The 24,830-nt window shown below is 42.3% G+C and overlaps 2 protein-coding genes across 2 annotated transcripts; both read right to left on the reverse strand.

Moving 5' to 3' along the window:
- Positions 1-1,627: 1,627 nt before the first annotated feature.
- On the reverse strand, positions 1,628-5,307 carry LOC121596539 (DNA topoisomerase 3-alpha). Its single transcript, XM_041921577.1, has 4 exons — positions 4,712-5,307; positions 4,010-4,643; positions 3,689-3,946; positions 1,628-3,627 (listed from the first exon to the last, which is right to left on the reverse strand). Exons 1-4 carry the CDS (start codon positions 4,874-4,876, stop codon positions 1,658-1,660), a joined length of 3,027 nt encoding a protein of 1,008 aa, XP_041777511.1. The 5' UTR covers positions 4,877-5,307; the 3' UTR covers positions 1,628-1,657.
- Positions 5,308-5,375: 68 nt separating this feature from the next.
- Positions 5,376-8,630, reverse strand: LOC121596540 (transmembrane 9 superfamily member 4). The gene is made up of 8 exons (XM_041921578.1): positions 8,471-8,630; positions 7,929-8,335; positions 7,706-7,861; positions 7,364-7,641; positions 7,079-7,288; positions 6,408-7,009; positions 6,202-6,340; positions 5,376-6,112 (listed from the first exon to the last, which is right to left on the reverse strand). The coding sequence occupies exons 1-8, from the start codon at positions 8,492-8,494 to the stop codon at positions 6,012-6,014; spliced, it is 1,917 nt and encodes a 638-aa protein (XP_041777512.1). The 5' UTR covers positions 8,495-8,630; the 3' UTR covers positions 5,376-6,011.
- Between the last annotated feature and the right edge of the window lie 16,200 nt (positions 8,631-24,830).

Genomic DNA, 24,830 nt, shown 5'->3' on the forward strand with positions numbered 1-24,830 from the left:
ATTTAACCACCTCAGCTTGAGCTTACCTCGCCGGCATGAAAAAGAATTCACTTACTAGTTCGTCCAGTACCGTACAACATGGCCAGCTCTCCGAAGCCGAAGGAATGTGCTTCGACAATGAGATCTTCGTTCAGCTCGTTCAGCTTCTTTACATTGTTCTTCCTCTCACACTCAGCAAAAAGAGTTTCGTTAAGATTTGAGTATGGTGCGGCTTTCATGTATGTACTATGTAGTTCAAACTTCCACCACCGCGGTTAGTGCTGAAATAGTTGCAATTTAAGAAAACATAAAAAAAGAGATCGCCGCGTATGATCATGGATATTCTTCTTTTTCTTCTTATTTGACGCAACAAACATAGCGAATCCTACCTAAACTGTCGGTGGCCGCTTTGACTGATTATTTATCCTTAGCAGCCCATTAGATACAACAACCATAAATGGTCTAAGGCCTGCCTTAACTACTAATGGGCTTGGTTATTAGCATTATATAAGGATATTATTAAATACCGAGTCGACTCCGATCCGACTGTGGAGGATGGATCCCACCAGTCCGGTATCTTGCGGAGTCGGAGTCATCCGGAGTAGTGATAGGTAAAATACCTTTTTTCTGAGTCGGATCGATGCGCTGCTCTTTCGAGCCTATGTCGTGTAAGTGTGACGGAATCAGTGACTCCAACTCCAGTTTGTTTCCGATTCTGCCCGATTCCGGCGGAACAAATGGTTCAGATTTTACCGGATTCCTGACCCATCGGGCCAGCATCGCCCGCGGGCGGAGGGTTCTTGCAGGCAAGTATAGCTGTATGACGAAAGCAAAGCCGGACAATCGATGCTACCGTTGAGAAGCCCAACGATGAAAGCCAGCCTAGCATGTCGTATCCGGTCGTCGAGTTGGGGTAGGCCGAGCTACAAACACCTTATCGTGTAGTCGTTGTTGCTCCACCACGAACGGAGCGCGAAACAGGTAGCCCTACGCTGGATGGACTCCAAACGCGCAACCCCTTCGAGCAGAGGAGGGCCACCAAACAACGCTGCCATACTCCAGCACTGACCGAATAAGAGCACAATAAAGAGTTTTGGTGCAGATTGGGTCAGAGAGCTCGCGAATCCTGTTAAAGACTAAACCTAGCTATTGACTGCATCTTGTCACAACGTGATCAAGGTGTTGCTCAAACGTGAGTTTCGTGTCTACGAAACACACAAGTCCTTGACACAATCGGCTCTCTGCAAAGTTTGCCTGCTTAGCGTGTAGTTGAAATGCACTGGAGAGCGCGAACGGCTGAAGGTAATGGTTACACTCTTATCAACACAAATGCTTAAGGAGTTTCGCGTGCACCAGTTATCGAAGTCTTCCAGTGAAGCCTGGAGTATCCGATGGTCGTCTGGTTCCTGGATTTACCGAAAGATTTTGGTGTCGTCCGCGTAGAGCAGGTGTTTATCCCCAGGAAGGATCGTGGAAACATAATTTATGTAAAGGACAAATAGACAGGGTCCCAGATTGCTGCCTTGAGGGACACCCTATGAAGCACGAAGGGATCTAGAGAGATAGGGCCCATTCTAACGGAATAAGTACGGCCCAGTAGCTATGATCTCAGCCATGCAACTAGAGCATCTGTTGAGAAAACGCTGAATAAAATGATACACATTTCTGCTTTATTGGCTCAAAACTCAGTTGAATCACCACGCTGTGGACACTTGTTTTTCGTGTGTCCTTCCTGCCGACAAAGGCCACACTTTCGAGTCGTTCTGGATGTTTTGTTGGTGGTGTCATTGCTGCTGCGTCCCCAGCTCGATCCGCTGTTACTGACGCCACCAGAGCCCCAACTGACCGATCCACCGCCCGTCCCGCCATTATTCGACGAAGCTGGAGGCATGTTTTCATCGCCCCATTTAAAGAACCCACAGGAGCTTGCCTGATTGGGACAGCTAAAGAAAGGCCTTCCCTTGTTCGGTCCGTCCTTCTTCACCGTGAAACGTGATGCCGGCGTACCACAACGGCACATAACTTCTCCGTCCTCTTCGCCTATGCCAACGCGTGAGCTATTTGAAGGATTGTGCCAAGAATTTTGCTTCGCGCCTCCCGCATCGCCAAATCCACCACCCTTTTTAGCTGGACCATCAGCTCGATTGTTCGTTGGTTTTCCCCAGGAAGTGGTGGATGATCCACCGCCACGGTTAGACGATTGACTTCCTCCCCAATTGTTGCTCGTGGATTGTCCCGTTCCCCAAGACGATGATGTGCCTGCCGAACTGTTCGACCGCCCAATTCCACTGCTGGTTGTGTTGTGTGCAGTGTTAGCTGGACGTCGTTCGCTTTGATTCCCGGTACCCCAGGTACTGGTCGAGCTGCGAGCAGGTTGGACTACAGGTACAGTAGTCGTATTAGATGATAAGCGTGCACCGGCCGCGACGCGAACGCTGGACTCGTTAATGTTAAATAAGTTTCGAAACTTATCATCGCACACGATACAAAACTGATACTCGTTCATGTCCGTACTTTGCAGCAGGGCATAAAAGCGTACACTGCGAAACTTCACGGTCATCTTTTTGCTGCCACATCGGGTACAAGTGTCGTCGAGCACGTTGATTTCACGCATCGAATCGTCGAACCAGATGTTGTTCCTGCACTCAGGAAAGGCGACACATCCAAGATAGTACCCGGAGGAATCGCGCTTCGTTCGAAGGCACATCTTGTGGCCACATTTTGGACATTTGCAGACCTCTCGCATAGGTGCGGTGCCGGTGGCGGTTGCAGCCGATGCGCCCGCATCTGGCGGTGGTTCTTGCGGCGTTTGGTTTAACCGCTGTCCCATCGCTCTATCGAGCGCTCTCGCCTTCTGGGACATGATTCGGTACACTTCCTTGTACTTGGCAATTTGCTCCGCTAGCACGTCGTTGGGATTTTTACGCCCTTCGCATACCAGCTTTAGGTCGGCTTCGAGACCCGCTCGGAGCTCGGGATGGGCCAACCGTAGTTCCATCATTTCGTACCCTTCTACCAACCCCATGCCAAGCGTACCGGGCACCAGAAATCCACGATCCCGTTCACCGATGTAGCCACGCTCCTTGATCGTGTTGATGTGCTCAGCATGCGTTGCGTCCGTGCCGATGCCATGCTTCTCCATGAGCGCAATCAGATCCGCCTCGGTCAGCATGTTCGGTGCTGTCGTCGAACCTTCGTGCAAACCCAACTCGGTCGGCTCAAAAGTATGTCCGACCTGGTAGGAGTGTATTTCCTTCGCATTCCACCGATCGTACGGGTAAACCTCGAGATAATTTCGCTCGTGAATGCAAAGCCCCGAAGCGGTAAATTCTTCCTCCTCGGCAACGACTACGTTTACGATCGTCTCGGAACCGGTTGCATCGCGGCTGACGCAAGCAAGGAAGTGTCGCGCTATTAGCTCGTACACGCGCCATTCATCGCCGGAAAGATTGGTAGGCAGTTTGGTGGGATGTATGGGAGGATGGGCTTGATCGGACTTTTTCCCGTTCCTCGGATTGACACCCCACTGGAGCACCTTTTCCGCAAATGAGCCCCACTGATCACTGGCAACTTGGGCTTGCACTAGCGGCGCTAGCTTCATATCGCCGGTAAACATGTTCGTTTCAGTACGCGGATAACTGATAATACCTGAAAAATTGACCATTTCGTTTGAAAATTGAGTTCGTTCCTGATTACCGCAATCACTAACCTTGGGTGTACAGTTTTTCCGCAATAGTCATCACTTGCTTGGCATTCATTTTTAGCTTCCTGGAGCCCAATTTCTCCAACTCTACCGTATCCATCGGCGTGGGACGCCATTTGTTTTTCGGCTTCTGCGTAACGTTCACCACTTTCGCGGTCGGATTGGTTTGGCAAAGCATCAGATATGCTTCACAGCACTGCTTGTCGAAGAGCCGATTTCGCGACCAATGAAATTCGACCGTTAATTCATCGATCGTGTGTGTGACTGAAATGTGTGGATTTTGAATTAATATTATGGACACTTGCCGTTGTATGAATCATTACTTACGCTTGATTTTCCAAAACGTCTGGGGTATGAAATTTTCAATTTCCTTGTACCGTTGGGCTACAAAGCCAAGCGTCGGTATCTGACAGCTCCCGTAAGAGACCAGATTGTTCGATATGTCTTGAGGGAATGATTTCTGCAACCGCAACGTTTGAAACCGAGTAAATGCGGCCCCAATTCGCAGATCAAGCTCACTGCGCACATTAACTGCATCATTTTGTCGAGCATCCGGCTGGACCAGGTTTTCAATCGCGCGCTTTATCGATGGTGCAGTGATTTCGGAAAATTTCGCCCGAAAAACTCGCAGCTGTGGTTTCACCGCACGACACACCTCAATGATTTCGTAGCCGATGTTTTCACCCTCTCGATCGCAATCGGTCCAGATGATGAGGGCTGAGCAACCGCGTACCTCTCGTTCGAGTGTTTTCTTGATTTTTTCATACTGTTCCGGACAATTTTTTCGTACCGGTGCGTCGAACAGATCCTCCGGGCTGCAGCTGTGCCAGCCGCGGAAGCTGGGTAAAAACTCGTGTGTCAACAGATGGCCCGATACGGATGTCATTATCATTTGAATGCTTTGACCGTGCAGATTGTAGCTGAATTCGTATATTTTGTTGTACGGCGAGTATCCTTCTCTCTGGGGAAATGAATAAAAAACACACATTAACATGCTCACAGCACAAGGTCAACTATCCGACAACTCACCCTTTGGGACGATCCTCGCGATAACAAACCGGCAATCGTTTTCGCTGCATCATTTTTCTCTGCTACGTTCAAGTATTTCATATTGGCACTACATGCACTGGCTAAAGCACGTGTTTGGGGGTAGCGTCGGATGAAGGAAATCGAGGCTTTTGCGAGACGCAACATTCAACTTCCAGTTGAACATCGAAAAATTCACGGGCACTATCGGCGGGGAAGTCTTTCTTGTTTGTACACACAACATAACATAAATATTCAGGACAGCACCGACGTTGCCGCTTTTTCACCATGTGCGCCTTTCGAGACACCGACGTTGACAGTTCAAACGTCAAAAATGGAAAACATTTGAATCGGTGCGGCTCGTGGCCGTTGGAAATACATTGGAGATGCAATGTACAGGCAAGCATTCAGGATGATTGGTTAGTGGAAGACATGTAAGATGGTGTTATTTTGGGCACATATCGTAGAAAAAGCCATGCGACAAAATATGAGGTTGAAGTAGAGATATCGTTGCAGTAATCAATAGCTCGAAGAGGATCGGGATGAATCGTCATCAACAATTCTTCAAACCGAGAAAAACTAGTTGAAGTGATCGTATTGCTTATTTTTCGATGTTTCTTTTTTGTGTTTTTTTGCTTTTTTGCTTAAGATATGTAAAAGCTCGTACTACTCATTCAAGACTGTGATTTATTTATCTATTTCATCGTTTAGTTACATTTAGTCTTAGCATATCATACAACTAACTAAAATTGCAGAGTCTTGACGTAATTTCATGTAGATGTAAATGATAGTTTATCATTATTTCAGCAAACTGATAACCGATTGTCTGGGCGCATCTGTCTTTCTGTCTGTCTGTCTGCCCAGAGCGTTATAACTGAACTGAGTTTGTCCAGCAACAATGGCCGTACATGGATGACGCATAGCAAATATGTATAACATTACTTGTATCGAAACACTACACTCACCATTCATTTCGTTTGGATTTTGGTCTATGACAGTTGCAGCTGCTCAACGTACATGAAACGTTTATCCTTTACTCGAGAAGAGTCTTGTCGTTTAATCCATTCGTTTCCAATACGTTAAGTGCTTCTCCGTTCGAGTTGATCTTACGCGCTAAAAATTGAACTGCATCCGGTATGTTCGATGTACTATCACAAAAAAAGATTTCCGGCGTTGAGGGCTACAAAAGTCAGTAGTGGCATCGTATTTTCTGAATTTCATTACGTTAAAAGTGAAAGTTATGGGTAGCAACTGATTTAAAATTTTAAAATGTTGAAACGAAAACTGTGACCTTAATGTTGGTTTAATCAATTTTTACAGCTCCATAAATTTTTCTGATAAAGCTGTACGCTGCGAAAAATCCTATCGTACCAGTGAGGATGTAAAATGTTACAACCATGAGACCTGTTGAATACGGATTAAAAACAGTTAACGGTTGCGCCCGCATACAGTCAAGAATGAATGTATCAATACACTTTGATAGCTCTACTTACCTGTGTATCCCAAATACAGTAGCGTTGGTATGAATTCCGTTATTTCGAGTTTTGTGAAGAAATAAAATATACTATAGAACAGTATGTACACGGCAGATCCTCCGGAAACGATAAAACTTCTCCACCACCATCGGTAATCCTGTGTGACATGGTAAATGTAATCAAAAAATCACTTCACGCTGTGTTCATGTGTGTATTGCACTTACCTCGGCGCATAACTGGAAGTACGTCATTACTATTGATATTTGCGAACAACTCACGACCAGTATGCAAAACACCAGAAACAAGAACCCAAACAGATAGTAGAACTGATTCTGCCAGATTGCCGAGAATATGAAGAACAGCTCGATAAACACGGCTCCGAACGGTAGTATGCCGGCCATCAAAATACACAGACCAACGTTCATGTACCAATGTTGATGGGGTATCTGACGGGGAATCATGTTCGTACGCACCGGGTGCTGATAGGCTTGTTTGCGGTAGCCGAAATAGTAGCCCAAATACACCAACGGTAACGAAATGCCGAACCACAGCAGCAACAGCGCAACCATCGTGCCGAACGGAACGGCACCACTCGAGTCTTTATCCCAGATGAAAAAGTTCAAAAAGAAACAGGTACCAAAGACCAAACCCGGGTAAAAAGTGGCCGTGAGGAAGGCCGCTCGTTCCCAGTTGCGTCCTTTCATCGTTTTGTACAGCCGAGCCGAAAAGTAGCCAGCAATTAGACCCATAAACACGTACAGCATGATGCCAGCCGTCATTAGCGCCCCTCGCGAAGAGGGTGACAGCATGCCAAGCATTGCAATAACTGGATGAAAAGGAAAGGTTAGCAGTAGTAGAAGAAGTTCAAACTCATCTGAACGACTATGTAACTTACAGATGGTGATGAGTGCCATGAAAAATATCTGTATTCCGCTGCCAATAACAGCCGCAAAAAGCCTTGGATATCGGGGCGGGCGAAACACGTCTCCATGGACCAGCTTCCATCCGGTTTCTTCTAATGTATCCTCGATGCTAATGCTATCATCGGTGTTGTATTTGGCAATATCTCTACGTAGTGTACGTACCATAATCATCGTCAGTATTCCTGAAACCGCAACAAAACCAGCAACAGTTTAGTCCGCTACAAAACTACTCGATCAAAGCAATCATTGTTAATTACCTGACAGGAAAAATACCACAACGAGCGAGTTGATGATGCTGAACCAGTGAATTTGCACGTCGTTCATGCCAAGATATATATCCCATCGGGAAGCCCACTTTACGGAAGATTCTTGCCAAACTACTGAGTAGGTGAAGTATAGCTCCGTCCTACCGTTCGGTGTTACCGCTTGTGGTTTGGGATTGTCCGGGAAAATGCAAGTATCACCATCGAAAGAGAGTGAATTTTTACTGATCGAAAGCGTTTCCACCTCGAAGCCAACCACGCGATACTGATTTCTGTAGAAAACAATGGTGAGTTTATCAGGCACGATTGATTCTTAAATTAGATGTTTCAACTTACTCGCTGTGAAGATGATAAAACAATCGGAATCTTAAATGATTGTTGATAAACACGTTTGGCCCATTGGTTTGCCCTAGACGGTATCCATGTTCAAACTGCAGTTCCATCGTATCTGGATTCACGAACTTTGTGGCCACTGGAAGATTATCAATGATCCTAGGAGAAAAAAAGTAGAGTAATTTAAATAGACTTGCAGCACGGTTAGATGCAATTCAATACATACAAATGGACAAAGTATTCATGGCGAATACGTTCAGCCACCTTGGCCGATTGCTCGTGGTCCCAGTTCATAGGCCGATCCTTGGCATTGCATAGCAGCTTGCATTGGACGTTTTCCGCCATCCGCACTTCGTACGGTGTATTGACGATCCGATCACCACGAAGCACTTCGCCGAGATTTTCACTCTTGTACACAAACGTGCCGTTCTTTGGCAAGCATAGCTGCAATGAGTAATACTCGTACGGCAGCTGCGTGTGGGTGCTGGTCATTTTGACGGCTTTCACATCAATTTTTTGGCCCTTTTTAAACTCTACCGGGGCTACGCCGGGAACGTAGAACGCCGAACATTGCCCAACCACCAGCACGAGGGTCACTAACCCCAACAACCATTGCACGGTCCATCGTCGATTCTGTAGGTACGGGAGGAAACAGGAACATTATTCTATTTCACTGCCTGCAAATGTTTACTTTCTGTCGCCAAAAATCGCACGTGCCGTTTCGTACCGAAAGGCGCAAAGTGCGCTTGGTCACACTGTACTACGTACCTGGTTTTCCATATTTAGCTTCATCTAGCCAGAAAAATCAAGAAATACATCGGAAAACCGAACCCAACGACCGAAAACAAGGATTTCCACCACTGCACGGTCCTTTTTCGATGTGTGAAAAGAAAAACAATTTACGTACGCAGCACTACGTTCGCGCCCTTTGGTCATTACTTTTGTCATAAAGAATGACAGTAGGAAGATTTGACTTTTGTTGTGGGAATTTGTCTTTTAATTATTTCATATTTTTATTAATTTCTTAATTTAGTGAAGGATGTTGATCACAAATATCATGATTTATGAGCTGGTTGAGTTTTATCATCATCACTAGGGGGCACATTTTAATATTGGTGAAATAAAAATGACCTCGTGTGCACACATTGTTATCTTCTGAGCAGTAACAATTTGTGTTAGGGGGTATTCTATTTGAAGCTTATAGTGATAGTGATTTTTGTGGTTTTGTGGTCTGTGAATAGTTGTTTTACTCAACTTGAAGCTTATTAATTAAACAAAGAAAATCACACCTTTAACGAACACATCTATACGAAGTAGTTCGACATGCAATTATGCATTGGTTCAGATTAAACTAAAAGCCTAGGCCAACTGATGAAAGGCACACGTGCCACGATCAAGTTGAATTTTCTAAAGTTTCGCTTGACAATTTGGATGGGTAGGTAACGATGAACGTGGAGGGGAGGTGGGAGGAGATCGCTAGTATTCTGATTCTCGGGATCCTACTGAAAGAGAAAACTCCTTTTCCCATTGAGTCCTCAATCATCCTCCTCTTCGTCTTTGGCACAACAACGGTTGTCGGTCAAGGCCTGCCTGCCTGCACCACTAGTAGGCTTGACTTTCAGTGACGTATTCATTACCCATAACAGGATAGTCAGTCCTACTTACGGAGGTACACGGAACTGACTCCGGGGCTTGAACACATGACGGGCATGTTGTTAAGTCGTACGAGTTGACGATTGTACCACGAGACTGGCTCATCGATCAACCTCAAACCCTGTTAAATCGCGTCGCTCACCGTTCCACCCATAACTGAAGCTTGATGGCTACTAGGGCATCGAGGCCCCATATGTATTCAGCACGTAGAATCTTCTTGTACGTAAATTTGTTTTTGATGACACCCTATGTATCAATTTCAACTGTTCTCTGTTAGCCTCTTAATTTTTTTTTAAATATGTAATTTTACCTGCTACCACAATTTTGTTTTTAAGAATACACTGAGCTTATTCTCATCATAAGATCTTTTCTGAAAGTATGATGTATTATTTGCGATAAAGTTGTATCCTGAAGATCATATTTTATAAAGAATGATTCTAAATTTTATTCCCTCTAGATTTGATTTAAGCCAATATACGATGTTCTCCTAGCATGTCTTACTATATTGCTCAAAACGAACAATACATTCTTATGACTATAAGCAAAACCAACCGGTAGCAGCAAGCAATGATAGCAAGCAATGATCATCACATACAAATCCGATTTTATTTCCAATGTCACCAACTAAGCCGCAGCCCGAGAGGTGCGAAGAAAATTATATTCAAGACAAGTCTATAAATTTACAATTAAGTCTCCTTAGAAAATGAATTATGTCCGGTGCTTGCAGTCAATTTGAATAATCGTAATCAGATAGTGCGCTACCCTCATTTCGAAAGCAAGCCTCCCCTTCCGATGGTCCTAGCTTTTCTCATTTTCTGCCACGGGATACTAAATGGCGGTACGGCAACCTTAAAGAAGGTGTGTAAGTTCATCAGATATCTTACGAATAATTGGCCGTCTTAGCGAAGAGTGTCCCATATTTTTCAACGTTGCGCGGTTACTACTACTTTGGGTGCCATTGCTGGGGAATTCTCACCATTAATTTTAAACAGTTTATAAACATTAATTATGGTTCACATTGGTGCTATGGGTCAGGTAGATCATCAAAAAGAACCGTCGCCAATTTAAACAATATTTTAATGGATCTCAATGTTCTTTAAATCTCATTCAAACCCGAAACAGTGTTGGTGATCATTTCCATAATAATCCTCTCACTTTCATGAACCTATTCGGAACATTATCAATGCGTTCATATATGAAATAGATTGTTTATGCATACAAGTGACATTTAATAAATGTAGTACCAATTAGAATTCTTCCGCAAAACTTCATTCATTAAGCAACTTCCTGTTGATTCGACGGCCTGTTCCTATCGTCACATTTTGTGTGTGTGTTCGCTATCTTGTTACCATCCCAGAGCCCAGACAAAATGCATGGACAAAGGGTTAGAAGCAAGTGTACGGTTTACGAAACTATTGCTACGGCTTTCCTGGAAGTAGCATCATCTAACTGTCGTCAAGTGTTCATTAGAGACGAGCAAGAGTCGTCCCACAGGAACGGCGCATCATGTAGATTCGCTTGAATGTTTGCGCGCGTTCTTATATCATGCTATCGCGGAAGCTTATTTTGCATGCAGCCTTTGGAAGAAGAAAACAAAAAAAAAATGGCAGGAAATCTCAACCGCAAACAATAACATTTGATTGTGTCGCCAAGACTTGCCTCGCCCTAGTATCAGGTACGGGTGCGGCCCCCTAGCGACTGTTTATGTATATTTGATCCTCCCTGTTATGATTTGGGGAAAGCATACCACTGGAATGTGAACCGTCGGCCGATACGGAATAGATAGCGAGGAAACAGGACCACAAAGGAATGCAGAGCAACAACTGCGGTTAACAGTAGTTCTGGTTTCGATCTTAACCATCCATTGGATGTCTGCTTGGGGCTACACATGTTTGTATAATCTATGTTTTTTTTAATACCAGCTCTCACGTTTCCGGGAATCAAGCACCTGTGTCCCCATTATTCATAAAAATCGAAACCAACAACGTTGATTGCAGTAAGCGACAGAAGAGAACAAAATCACTATCATGGACACGAGATTCACAGCATTTCCATCACTACTACCAATACTGTCGCTAATAACACCAACTCGAGTAATACTACTACTACTACTACTTGCTATTTCTACACACACTACCATTCGTAATCGAACTCGCTTTAGGATCCGCCCACAATTTTCCACGACATTCAGCCCGTTGTTTGGCTGAAAAGCGAACAGTTATGAAGGTTGTCTGTGTTGGGACTTTTTCATATTTTGAAGGATCGAATTTTTTATCAGTTGAAATGCATGCAAAAAGGTACACTTTTATCGTTTACTGTGAATAATTACAATTACATTACAAACATCTGGACGAAGAGCAGTGAATTTAGTTCAACGATATGTTTGAACACTATTGGTAGTACAAATCACCTCGCTGTTCTACGTTTCTTTTATATATTTTTGAATGAGTTGTATGTATTATTGTTAGTGTAATTACAGTTTGCGATGTATGTAAAGAATGATTTTGTTATTTGCTTATTTGCTTCAAAATGCAACGTTGAATAGAATCGATCCTGTTTTAAACTAATGGACAAACACGCGTTGTTCCTTCAAAGAAAGAACCATTTGTTAATCGGAGTATCCTGCAGTGTGTAAAAAAATCAAATCATGAACCGAGTATTTAAACAAATATACCCAAAAAAGTTGTCTAATTATTTTTCAATCATAATCAACATTTTGTTTGGCAGGCATTGCAGCATTAAAATAAAAAGAATAAAGTGCTTAACTATTGAAGTACTACTAATGAGGAATCCATGAATTAACTTTAAGATAAAAATGCTCTAACAAAAATAAATAAAAATTTCTTATTTTAAACATTTTTAATTAGCAACAAACGCCATCAAAAACAGTTCTTAATACAGTAATTAATATTTTAACATTATTTTTTTTATTAACTTTTTCTTTGATTGACATTGTAGCTACATTCATTCATTAACTTTTTTTTATTCAAGAGGAACGGTACTAGAATCATTCACTTATCAACTCATTAACTTATGTGTAATACTAATAGCCTTTATTTATTAACATCGTTCTACATTAAAAAAATAATTTTACTGAAATATTAAATATAATTCTACATAAGATATTTCATGTAATTTTTAAATGCAACCACATTTCTAAACTTGCATCGTGCAGTACAACAACCATCGTGCAGTGTTCTACCAGGACGATGGTTACGATGCAACCAACCGCAAGCCGTAATGAATTCAGTTGATTCACTTCAATAATGAATTTATCGTCTCGGTTCTCTTATTCGCGATCGATCAATACTTCAATACGCCACCACATACGCCATGCGGTGGAGTGTCTGCAGTGTTGGTCTGATGTTCGTCGCGTTGATGGCTCAATTGTAGATTGCGACATGTGCAATTAAATCGCAAAGCGAGTGTGTGAACTGAGTTCACAATATAAGATGATGAAAAATTAAGTAAAAAATTTCTACGTTTGAAACAGTTGAGGTTTTTGTTTTTTTATAAAAAAGTGGATTTTTTTCTTGGTGTATGTTTTTGCTAACCTTTGCGCGGTATAATTTACATGTAATTATGTACTCAATGTAAATTGTATGTTTCTACATTGATTCAACTTTGGTGCTATGAAAAAGGATGTACATACATCTAAAGTCTAAAATGGGACTGCTCTCGTTCACCTTGCTTCTTTTTATTCCAATCAGTGTACGGCGTTGGCGTACTTTCCGTACATTGAGGATCTGGACGGATCTGGTTATATCTCATTTACGTTGACTGACATCTATCCTGCACGCCCATTGAACATTGAACACGTTTCATTGCCACACCGGTTTCTCCCCCTGTCCCACCGTCTCCGCACTTCCCTAGCGCTACAAATTGTCCGACAATCGACCAATCTTCCTTCCGGCGTTCTTTTTTTCTCTCTCTGTCTACCAGTAGCAGTAGAATCAGGAGTTTTATTACGCTTTTATGACACGGTGATGCCCAGTGACCTTTCATCAGTGACGTCACTGGGATGTTGGAAGGACGGGAACGCTTCTTAAAAATCGACTTCCTCATCTCGTCCCTAGTGTATAGTATTTGCCGGTAAATGGTGGCGGCAGTACTAGCAGCAGCAGCAGCAGCAGCAGCAGGTCGGTGCATTGGAGGCGGCGTTGGACGGATGGTTGTCATCCATAAATTAGACAGCTATCAGTGCCTTCCTAGAGGGTGGCCAAGAGCCAGCTCGTATCCTGCTGCGTGTTTCACTGTGTGCCGTTTTAAGCACATAAGCACCGTCGCACAACCACCCGCATGCCAGGAGGTAGTGCCGTGTGCATGCGATGCAAGAGGGACATGGGTGGAAACGGCTCAGATCCACAGTCTTCGATACTTCGGTTATCGATTTTCATTGACTTCTTTTGTTCGTGCGCTTGAACAAGGCGTCCGCTTGGCAGTGGAGGGCAGTAGCTTATCGCTGCAATGGCATCGTACGATCTGGGGACATGTGACGATACTGTTGGGACATTTGGACATTGATTTTTGCCAGACAGAAGAGCTCCCTCTGCTAGCTGTTGGCAAGATGTACGAGGTGGCGCATTTTGAAGCAATCATTATTAGCACGATACATCACTTTCACCTCTGTTGGGAGCAGTCCTTGGAGAATGTTTTCCTTTAAAAACAATTAAATTGGGGAATGATACCGTAAAGTATAGTAACCTTTTGTTTATTTTTGCCTTCAATGAGAGTTTAGAGAATATTCTGATTTTTTTCACATTCCAAAAAGAGTTTAAGCTTTAAATAAATGAACACAAACGTCGTGCTATGTTTATGTGAACGTTTAATTGCATGGTAAGTGCAGCTCTGCCAAGGAAAACCAATAAAACCCGCATCAAATCGGCGAACCAAATTGATCGCATGATACGATCAGAGAGCCATGTCGCCTCGTGGCGGAAAATATATTTTCCATTCTATTTCATTTCATCGTTTCTAATCGCAACGGATGAGTGGTGGATTTCATTGGAATTGGCATCCACGGATTGAGCCAAAACGAAGAAACAATCTTCAATATAATACGCGCTCGCTTTAAACACGAGTGCTCGAAGGAATGTTTATACTTTCCCACAGTATTGAGGGAATCTAGACGAACGCGACGGAGGAGTAAGTTACAAATCTTTCCCATCCTTGCCCGTGACACATCTTTCCGTGCGGCCGGATCTCAATCGTGCCCGTGGTATCTAGTTCCCTCGCGTTGCTCCCTGAGTCCCGGCCGGCCCGTGGGTAATGGGTTCCGCCACAGAAATATGAACAAGTATGTGCCGTTTAAGGCGGATTACTTATGGGAGTATTATGTCAATAAAAAGGAAAACACTTCTCCAGCGTGGACGGTCTTCTTGTGCCAAAGGGAGCCAAAAGAGCATAGATTCCGCAAAACCATACGCTACCCCGCTTAGAAAGGGGTCGCTCTATGAGGGGGTTGAGCGCGAATATGGCGCAGTTGTGGTGCAAGGCGAGAACGGCACCGAAGAGACAGATACAGTCATCATATTACATGCCTATATGAACATCCAATCTTGTATGTCATCTAAGACATGCTTTGGTTCCGTTTTGTGACGAAGGGACGGTGACAAGGAAGGGGAGACACACACACACACTCGACTGGTAAAATGAGCGGATATCACGGGCGAAGGAGGAAGTCACGAAAATTATTGCCGTGGAATTTTGAAATCTTCCATAAACTGGGCAAGATTGAAGCAAAAAGAAAAGCGCCAGAAACAGTAAAAGAAAGTGAGCTCGAAAAAAACACACACACACACATCCTCTCAAAGCCGTTCTGTCTAAGAGGATTGCGACAACCAACAAGAAAAAAGTGGAACAAAATCAAGGATAACAAGTACATAAATTGATAAACTTTATTGATTCAAATGGACCGTATAATCGTATATCTATTGAAGGGAAATCTACACACCATGTGTCCAAACACACAGTATTTCTTCTTCTTCTTCTTTGGCTCAACAACCGATGCCGGTCAAGGCCTACCAATGAGACCATGTACCATGAGACCGGCTCACACACAGTATTTAAGCGGAACGTATTCTGCGAGCTCGCTCTGGCCAGCCAGAACGCTGTCTTGGTGTTGGTATTTTTTACTTTCGAGGTCGTTGTTTGGCGAGTCGTCTTGAGATTTGCGGAGCCGTTTTTGTTCGACCAAGCGACAGGAAGTACTTGAACTGGCAAGGCGTGAACTTATCTGTCGCTCTAAGGTTAGCTGGCACCAGAAAACAATCGGAATGTGTCTTACAACCGGGAAGGGGAGCAATGATGAAGCGATCCATAGGGCACTGGAATGAAAAACACCAGCTTTCGATTATAAAACATTTAGGATAAAAAACTTTGATTATGTTTTTTCGAACTTTGAACTGGTTTTTTTAACGATAACAAAACAACATTTCAAGAAGTACAACTTTTAAAGTTATTGATTGCGCATAAAAAACAAACATTTTACCCATATATAACCAATTTGATGCTATTCTTAAAATTTTAATCTAATCATTTAGAACGTTACAGTGAAATCTCTGTAAGATGTAGTCTCTTCAAGATTAATTGTTTCTTTAAGATAAACATTTTGACGGTCCCTTCATATTCTCGAATATTTTTTATGTTGCATATGCTATTTGAGCGCCCAAACTCTCTAAAATGAATTTTTGGATGATTGTTCATAAAAATATTGGTCAAAGGATATATTTTCCCCGCAGTTTCTTGGATACTTCATAGCAACACCTTCACCAGTTTTCCTCAACATGCATAACTCTCTAAGCTGACGGTCCCTTGAAGATTCGGTTTAGAGAGATTTCACTTTATTTAGACAGTCTTCAGTTCTTACAAAATAAATGTTTTTTTAATTATTTCAAAAGAAAGTACCATTCAAAACAAAACAATTAACATATATAAGTTACGTAATTGATGGATGACCCCTTCGGATGACAACAATCATTTTGATATTTTTTATTTTGCAAAACGAAGCATTGAAGTCCTAAATATCTATATATTATGACTGCAGAAAGGTTTCCAAAATTATTAATCAAAAATTTTTCTTACTTTTTTTTTTGTTTGCAAAACTCCCCAACTGACCAAAATGGCAAGGATTTTTTTTATCCAGGAAAAACGGCTTCGGCCGTATTGCTTAAATTTAGAGTAGAATTATATAATTCAAATAGTTTCGAGACATTTCCTTCACGCCATTATGGAAGGACACCTTATCCCGGGTGTACTTGGACAGTAGGATATTTTTTAATCCGCATCCGAATACAAATCCGAATTTTGTAGCTTATGATTTTTGATCGGCTGAAATATTAATGAAAAGTAAATGAAATAATAAACAAATTAAGTTTCATTGGAACATAGCTCTTCAGGTGACCGTTCGTACCAAACGCGCCACGATTATAATTAAAACACATTATACACCGATAAGCAAAGTACGTATTCGAAACAATACAACCAATTTTTGAACCATTAATAATAACAACAGAGCAAAGATTTACAGATGATGTCTTGTGACAAGGAGCATGTGTCTGTTTGATTTTTCAAATCCAACAAACACGTGATGAACTGCCCTGGTGTCATTAAAGTCTAGCTAACGCGAATGAGTGCTGCGTGCTGCCACCATGATAGATGATTGAGTTCTAATAATTGGACATAATCCGTTTCTACAGTGGCAATTCAGTTGCTACAACGCTGAGGGTGTTTTTAAGTTCCACGCCCCTTGCCCAGTAACTCCGCTAGTTAGAAGTCGGTAAAGTAACAAGGCAACAAGCGATGGCACCGACCAGAGGAGCAATCGAATTTAAAACAACAAATCGCTGGCTAAGTGATGTGATTTGTGGTCGAAGCGTCCCATGTTGTCGGTGTGGTCCGGCTTTCTTTCAGTAAAAACTGAAGTGTGCTGTTGCTGTGTGGTGGTGCCGTAACTAGTCCTGAAGTATCCTACTTACGGGGTGACCTTACACAAACCGGACTACAAAGCCGGTTGTCTCCTTCGTTGAAGAGCGATTTCCTGCCCAGTGGGTGGTCCAATTTTCACGTTTTATCATCCACCAACAGGGAAGCGAGGCTACAATTTTCCTCCTACCAAGTCATTGGTCACAGTTCACGCACCGGCGCGCGGCAACAAAACGGGAACAATGAGGAGACAATCCGTGTTACGTTAGTGGGTTGGTTGAAAAGTACTTTGCGCATGTTTTGGTCACGTTGTTTGTCCTGAAAGCGTTAGGTTCGATTTTTTTTATTTTCACTTTCCAAAACTTAATTCTCGCTGCAGTAGTTTTGGAGAATTGCTTAAAAATGTTTTATTTTTACGATTTGTAACATTGAGTGGCATTGGTATCTTACAGATCTACCTCCGTATCATTGCAGCGAAGAACATTTCTGTGCTAGGGGATGCTAAATGAAGTAACAGACAGAGTTGGTAAATTTTTCGGTGTGATTTTCCACCTCCCCTTTGTGTCGCGATGCGTAAACGATCCAAATCAGAATTTATGGCGTTAAAATATCCACCCCATACTGCACGCCCTCAACTTGCTCAGGAGTTTAAAACTGTTTTTGTTGATTTTTTTTAGAAAATTTTAGATGTTAATAATTTTTAAAAGTAGTTGATATTTGTTTACGTTTTTTGTATTGTTGCGTCTTGACAGCTAGGGCTACGTTCATCCATCATATTGTGTGCGTATTTTCATTGGGTGAAGCGTTAGCGTTGCGTTTTGAATTGTCGATGTATTAGTGTTAGGTCCGTTAGGCTAATAACAAAATTGTCGTTAATGGATTCGTAATATACTGACGCGTACGCCAAACGGTCACCTTTAAACCCTGAGCAATTTTCACTGCACTTTAACATAAAATATCACAACGTAGGGCCGATCACGAACAATATTATTAGGCTCTATTATTAATAACACATAGCATAATTGATTTATTCCTTCCCCAAAGTACCGCTAAGGAGAATAACTCATTTACTGATGAAATTCTTGAATTCTACAAATGATTCAAACGAGCCAACAACGCAGAAACCGATAATAGAGTGAACGTATTACACAGGGTTCGTATACTCACACTACTTGTTGTAGAGATTTTTATTTGTGAATCATTTATTAAACATTTCATCTTCTTTTTGGCCTAAAGAACTTCGCAATCATGCCAGTCTATACAGGCTTTCGAGACCTAGATTGAGAACCAAGACCCAACTGGATAGTTCTTACTACGGCTGAACGATCCGATTCGGAAAAGATTTCGTCCGGCAGGAGTCAAAGCATATATGGAATACATCAGGGGTCCAATCTACGGCCCTCGAGAGCCTAAAATACCGTCCGCGATGACTTTGTGAAGGATAAAATAAATATTTATTTTTTGGACTATTCAAATCACATTTGAATTTTTACTTTTTGAAGATGTAAATCAAGCTTTAATAAGGGAGAACTGAAGATATATTCAGTTAATAGTAACTTCAAAAACGAGATTTAAACGTTCACTCATGAGCTAAAGGAATGTTTCGCTTTGTTCTGTAGATGAAATTATTGTACTACGATCTTCTTCTTCTTCTTTGGCTCAACAACCGATGCCGGTCAAGGCCTGCTAACCCACTTGTGGGGTTGGCTTTCAGTGACTTATTGATTTCCCCCCATAGCAGGATAGACAGTCCTACGTATGGCGGCACGGTCTATTTGGGGCTTGAACCCATGACGGGCATGTTGTTAAGTCGTACGAGTTGACGACTGTACCATGAGACCGGCTGTACTACGATCAATAACTATTTAATATAAAACTAACTAATCAATAACTATTTCATATAGGTTTTTGTTGTGCCTCAAACAGTTGAATCTTTGTTGAATATGTTAAAAAAATTTTTTCATTATTGTGCAACAATAATCTATGCAAGATCGTTCAAAAAAGGTATTTACACTTAAATCGTGCTGTGATACCGAACTTATTAAATGGGCAACATTAGAACAAAATTGCACAAAACGAACACGTAACAAAATGAACATTGATCCAAATTGGATTTGCTTTGAAGTACTTCGGGGCTCCCTTACGATTTCGTACTCCGGAATCAACTACCAGCATCGTCAACCATCCATTACCAACACCATTACCGAGTAACCGCGGTGAAGAAAATCCCAACGGAGGAAAGAAAATCCCATTCATGTTTTCCCTGGAATCACCTTCACTGGCGAGGGTTCGAAGGATTTCCTGTCCCTAAACTGATGAAGTGATTTTATAAACGCGTCTTTTAACAGGACTTTAATTGTCTGGCGGCTACTGGAACGGCACGCATTGGCGCGATAGTAGTGAGCAGGAGGGTGACGGTGATGTCGCACTAACTAACCACCGGAAGAGCCTTACCCTCATCAACGCCAAAAACGGGGAAGCGTGTTACCACCCCAACTCCATTCCCAAGGAATGAGAAGACTTATTTATAAAACAATAAATTTCAAAGGGCTCGTGGCTCGTAAGCGGAGCAATGCACGTCAATGATAGCGTTATAGAGTGATGATATTTTACACTGCTCAAGACTGCCCGTAGCCGATATCTTCCTGAGCGCTTTTTTCCTATCCTTCGTAGCTACTTACCGACTTGAGCTTGTCGGTGTTATGTCTTACGAGAACATTTCTACGGTATGCTTGCAGTTGATAAAAATTTCTTAAAGAAACACAAGAGTCATCTCCAAGATATTAAGCCATCCTTTTGTAGCCCTGCTCTCCCGCCATGCCAGCACAGCCACAAACGTTATCGGATTTGCGGTCAAATTCACGCAATCTTTTAATTCACCAAGGGCCTCCGGAAATCTAGGGACATAACCGGAACAACAAATGAATAATTTAGACCGAAGGGCGACTCCCTTGCCCTCGGCGAAAAAGGTTTGCCGTTGGAGAAAAAGAGGGCAAAAGTCGACACTGGTGAAAGGGCTACAAGGACAAAGGCGTGCAAATACGCATGCAAAGCATGCACCGACACTATCTGTTATAGCGATTTCGTCACGGGCTGCCTCACCCTGAAAGACATCGACAGCAGCGTGGATAATTAATTCAATTACAATGATACACTTAGCATAATGTTGTCATACTTGAATAATTTATAATCGGCGGGTAAACGCAACAAGAATGGGGTTTGCCGCGTTAGCATTATCCTTTTTTGTTAGTGAATATTTTTGTTCTCTTTAGAAAAGCACTCAATGGCCAATGGAATACTTTGTTTCATGCAAGCTTTGTAGCTATCAACTCTCTGTCAATATGTTTCAATCAGCGATCATTCATGTATCAACTCTAATGGGTTAATGATGCTGCAAACTCTTTTTTTATTAAGTGTAATTTTTAAAGATTTTTGTCTGATTTTTAAAGGATTACTAAGTAAACCCATGCTTGTATATCCCACAGCTCTTTTTCAAATCAATGTTATACATTTGCTCGTGCAATTTTATGTTCAATTACTTGTTTTAAATCTTTCTTATTTGCAAAACAGACGAAGCATGTAGCACTGATGGGCCTAGCTAGTAGCGACTAATTGTTTATCACTATTGCATAATAGTCAGTCAGGTGCGTATAGAGCAGTGGTTTTCAACCTTTTTGTAGCCTTTCCCACCTGGAGGGCGAATGTAGGATTTCATTCCCCACTCAAAATGTCAAAAGCGGGGGAAGAAGATCGTGGCAACCCATGATATTTAGCGAAATTTTTAATAAAAATTTTCCCCTTAAAAGTCAAAATACCCCGTTGGGGAGCGAATTCCCCACCGGTTGAAAACCGCTGGTATAGGGCGCATGGTCCATATGGGATTTGAACCCATGAATCCAAGGCTAGGTAACTAATTATGTTTAATTATTTAACCTGCTCACACATGAAAAACAATGTGGAGACGTGTAAAACACGAATAAATTTATGTTGTTTGTTTTTGTTTTCTTTCGTTTTGTATAAAAAATTATTCTTACTAAATATTTTATCAATTTTATAATTACTTTTCTATGATGTTATCGCTTTTTTATTTATTTAAACTGACAATTGCTTTTTTTGTCACAGCAATAAACAAATTGCAACATTCATTCAGCCTGCTTTATGCAATCAAATAGTACGCCAAATATCATCCATCGACTTCTAGCATACTTGTTCACAGAGATTTTTAACCGCAACGTTAACCGACCTCCTGCTGCTTTCACCCCTGACCTAAGATGTTTGGAGGAAGAAACAAAATGAGAATTCAATATAGCAACATTACGCATGACAAGAGGCAAAATCAAGTGCAGAACAAATGTCGAACGCATCCATAATCGTTTGTTACGATTTCAATGTCTCCTTTCGATCTTTTGCCCGTCTCATTGTAGCTATACTTGAGACAATAAACCCCGGGAACGATTTTATCATAAAGAAGAAAAGAAGTGCACAATATCAAGCTTGTCAACTGCATCTTTACAGCCATAGGTTGATGTAACCTGTAGGCATGACGTATGTGTAAACACATTTGTGCTAATATGTTATAGTCATTTGATAAAAATTGAAATTGAAAAATAGAAAAAAACACACAAATGTTGATAAATGACTTTCAAAAAATTAACGATAAATACGGTTCACAAAAATCTTCCGGCAAAATCTGATTGTCAGATTGTCTCCGCTAAGAGCACCGCAGGAGGTTCCATTTCAGAGATGCCAGATGTCAACGAGTAGCTAAACGCTGGGCTATTCATTAAAACCATCATCCTTTAATGAATGCACTATAGAGAAAAGAAATCTTCAAATCATGATTATCTTCTCACTCATCAAATCAATCAACTGCGGTATAATATGCGTAAGTTCTTTCATAATATATCATATTCTCTTACAAATAATACATATTATTATGTTGATGAAGTCATCGTGTACCATTATCGATAGCTTGTAAGCAGAAAGACACTGTAGGAAATAAAACACACTTCACCATCCTTTGCGCCGTCCCATAAACATCCGCATTCCGCACGCATCAATCGCCGTGAGTGATAACTCTTTCAATTGCCTTCACTGACAATTAAATTTAGTTCTCTCATGCTTCCGTTTCCGATCGTGTTCGCCGTGATTGAGATAATGCAATTGATGAATCGGGCGATGAAATAGAAATAATTGCCACCTTCGTAATTCCCGGCACGTTGTCAAACGCTTGTCATCCGGGAGTGGGCGGCCGGGGGGAGGGGGGGGGGTTTGCGACGGCATTTGTCGAACCTTCGTCCGGAAGCTGCGGTCAGTTCTGCAAACGACAATTTCGCTTCGTTCGTGTGCCTTCACGAACCGTGTTTTCTCGCCACATCTTTGTTCACATCGTTTAATCTGGCCCCTGCACCCTGTAGTAGTACACCCAGGGCTACTCCGGGTCGTCCGATTGCAGGTGAAACATTTCCACCTACCGATGCGACACCGATACCGAACGGTTGTGGCAATTGTTTACCCACGGATGATGTTCCTTGTTAGTGGCCCACTCCAGCAAGGACGCAATCATGGATAAAACATTATCTGCACCCTCATTATTTGTACAAGATTCGCTATCGGTTCCAATCACTTTATTGGTAGCCACTATTTCAATCCACGCCGCTCTAGCGTCGACCGACTTGACCGACCAACCGGTCCACGGCAAGGTACGGAATCGTTTTCAACAAGGACGCGAGGCACCTTCAGGCACTGACCGCCCGTTTTAGGACGTCAATTGCTACGTTTTTCGAAGACGTGTTTGTTATTCCGAGCACATTTCGGTGCTAGTAGTTCTTCTGCTCTTGTCGACTCATTCCTGAAGGCACATGAGGAAAAAAGTGAAAGATGTTGTTGAAAGGTTGCGAGATGGTGTTGTCCTCGTGCTTGTAACCCTGTGTAAGCACGTCCACTACCTCTCGGTGCCCATTGGCGATGATGGTATTTTTTTCTATTTCTCTTCGTTTTCCTATCCAAAACATATCCAGATTGGCCGGAGGGCCAAGTAAGGAATCCTGCTGCTGCAGGCTCCGATTAGATGGGTAATTAAAGTGACATGTTTGACCGGTTGTTGACAAATGGCAGGTTTGTTACACAGTAGTACATCGATTGCGAGGTAGCAATACAGTGGATAATAAAGCTAAATAAAAATACAGATGTTTTACACAGAACACTACATGGCCAGAATTAGCCTATTTTAAGCAGTTTAAGTGTACAAGTTCTGTAAAACAAAAGTTATTCATATTGATTTAACCTCACATTTTTATAGTTTATTGTCGATATATTTTTTCTGAATTGACCTTTTACATCATTCTAAATAATTTTAAACACCTTCCCCTGTGTGGTCATTTGTTTGCAAGGTACAATCAAATAACCATTCCCGCACGCTTCATTTGGCCGAAATGCTATAAATTCGATTACCATCATCGCTATTCAATGCCAAGTCAAACTAATGCGTTCAGTCACATATAAAAATAAATAACGACTGATTAGAAAAGACTGCCCTGCTGCTTTCACTACGCAGCAGCAAGGAATATGGGCGATTTACTTCACTAAATAACAATAAATAGATTGTGCGCTGTACTGTGCACGAGTAGCAGCATTTCAGAAATTTCCCAGCCATCCATTTGAATTCGAAACGGTCGGGAATCGCCGGGAAGGTACGCTTTGTTAGGGAAATGACAGTGGCAGGTCGGGGTTCGCCAGCCCAAAATATGCCACACGAGCGCACCGGACAACAGGGAACGCAAAGGAACGAAACGGCACAGAACGAAGGGCAACGGGGGGGCATTATCACATTCCACTCCATAAAAACTGACCATCTCCTGGCCAGACTTGATGGACGCCCGCTTTGCCACCGCTCTAATGTGTTGCATCCCAACCGAGGGGTGGAGTGGGGGGGGGGAGTTGGAGAACGTCAGCCGCTGGACAATAGCCGATGATAAGACTGACGTGGAAATTTATTGCCCGGCACGCGTTCTCAACCGTACCAGACATACGGGGATGAACGGAAACGTAAAAACTGTCCCATATTTCTATGGTGCTCTATTTTTTTAGAGCTACGACCTTTTTTTATGCTTTGTCCTCTTTTTTATGCAAAACTAATTGGCCATGACTCCAGCTCGGTGAAAACAAACTAATAGTCTGTAAAAGGATTGCTTTTTTTGCGTACTTTCCAAAACATCGACATCACAATTCTGATAATGGTTACGGGTAAGAAAAAAAAGTTTACATTGTCATTACAATACCCCTAAACAAATTGCGGTCAATGAGACGGATGCAGAAGGTTAACAACTCCGCAACGAAATCAAAACTCATCACCAAACGATTGGCGATTGACTTCCATCGGTTACGCGTTCCAATGACTGTCGCGTGCTACAGGAAGGTGCTTGTGATGAAATGGTAAAAGCAAATAAATGGTTCCCTTGGGACAATTAGTTCATTATGTTCTCCTTTTTGCTACCCGTCTCCCGACTGCTTCCCAAACATCCTCTCGGGGTCTTCTCCTCACTTGCTTTGA

Source organism: Anopheles merus, chromosome 3R, assembly GCF_017562075.2.
Source record: "Anopheles merus strain MAF chromosome 3R, AmerM5.1, whole genome shotgun sequence".
In the NCBI taxonomy this organism is placed as follows: domain Eukaryota; kingdom Metazoa; phylum Arthropoda; class Insecta; order Diptera; family Culicidae; genus Anopheles; species Anopheles merus.

Bases quoted from the DNA above. Each gene is read 5' to 3' on its own strand.
- LOC121596540 (XM_041921578.1), bottom strand. From the start codon at position 8,494: ATGAAGCTAAATATGGAAAACCAG. The intron at 7,642-7,705 runs GTAAGTTGAAAC...TGTTTTCTACAG, and splicing joins TTTTATCATCTTCACAGCGA to AAATCAGTATCGCGTGGTTG. The intron at 6,341-6,407 runs GTAAGTGCAATA...CATGTCACACAG, and splicing joins ACTTCCAGTTATGCGCCGAG to GATTACCGATGGTGGTGGAG.
- LOC121596539 (XM_041921577.1), bottom strand. From the start codon at position 4,876: ATGTTGCGTCTCGCAAAAGCCTCGATTTCCTTCATCCGACGCTACCCC. The intron at 4,644-4,711 runs GTGAGTTGTCGG...TCATTTCCCCAG, and splicing joins CGCGAGGATCGTCCCAAAGG to AGAGAAGGATACTCGCCGTA. The intron at 3,628-3,688 runs GTTAGTGATTGC...TCAATTTTTCAG, and splicing joins GGAAAAACTGTACACCCAAG to GTATTATCAGTTATCCGCGT.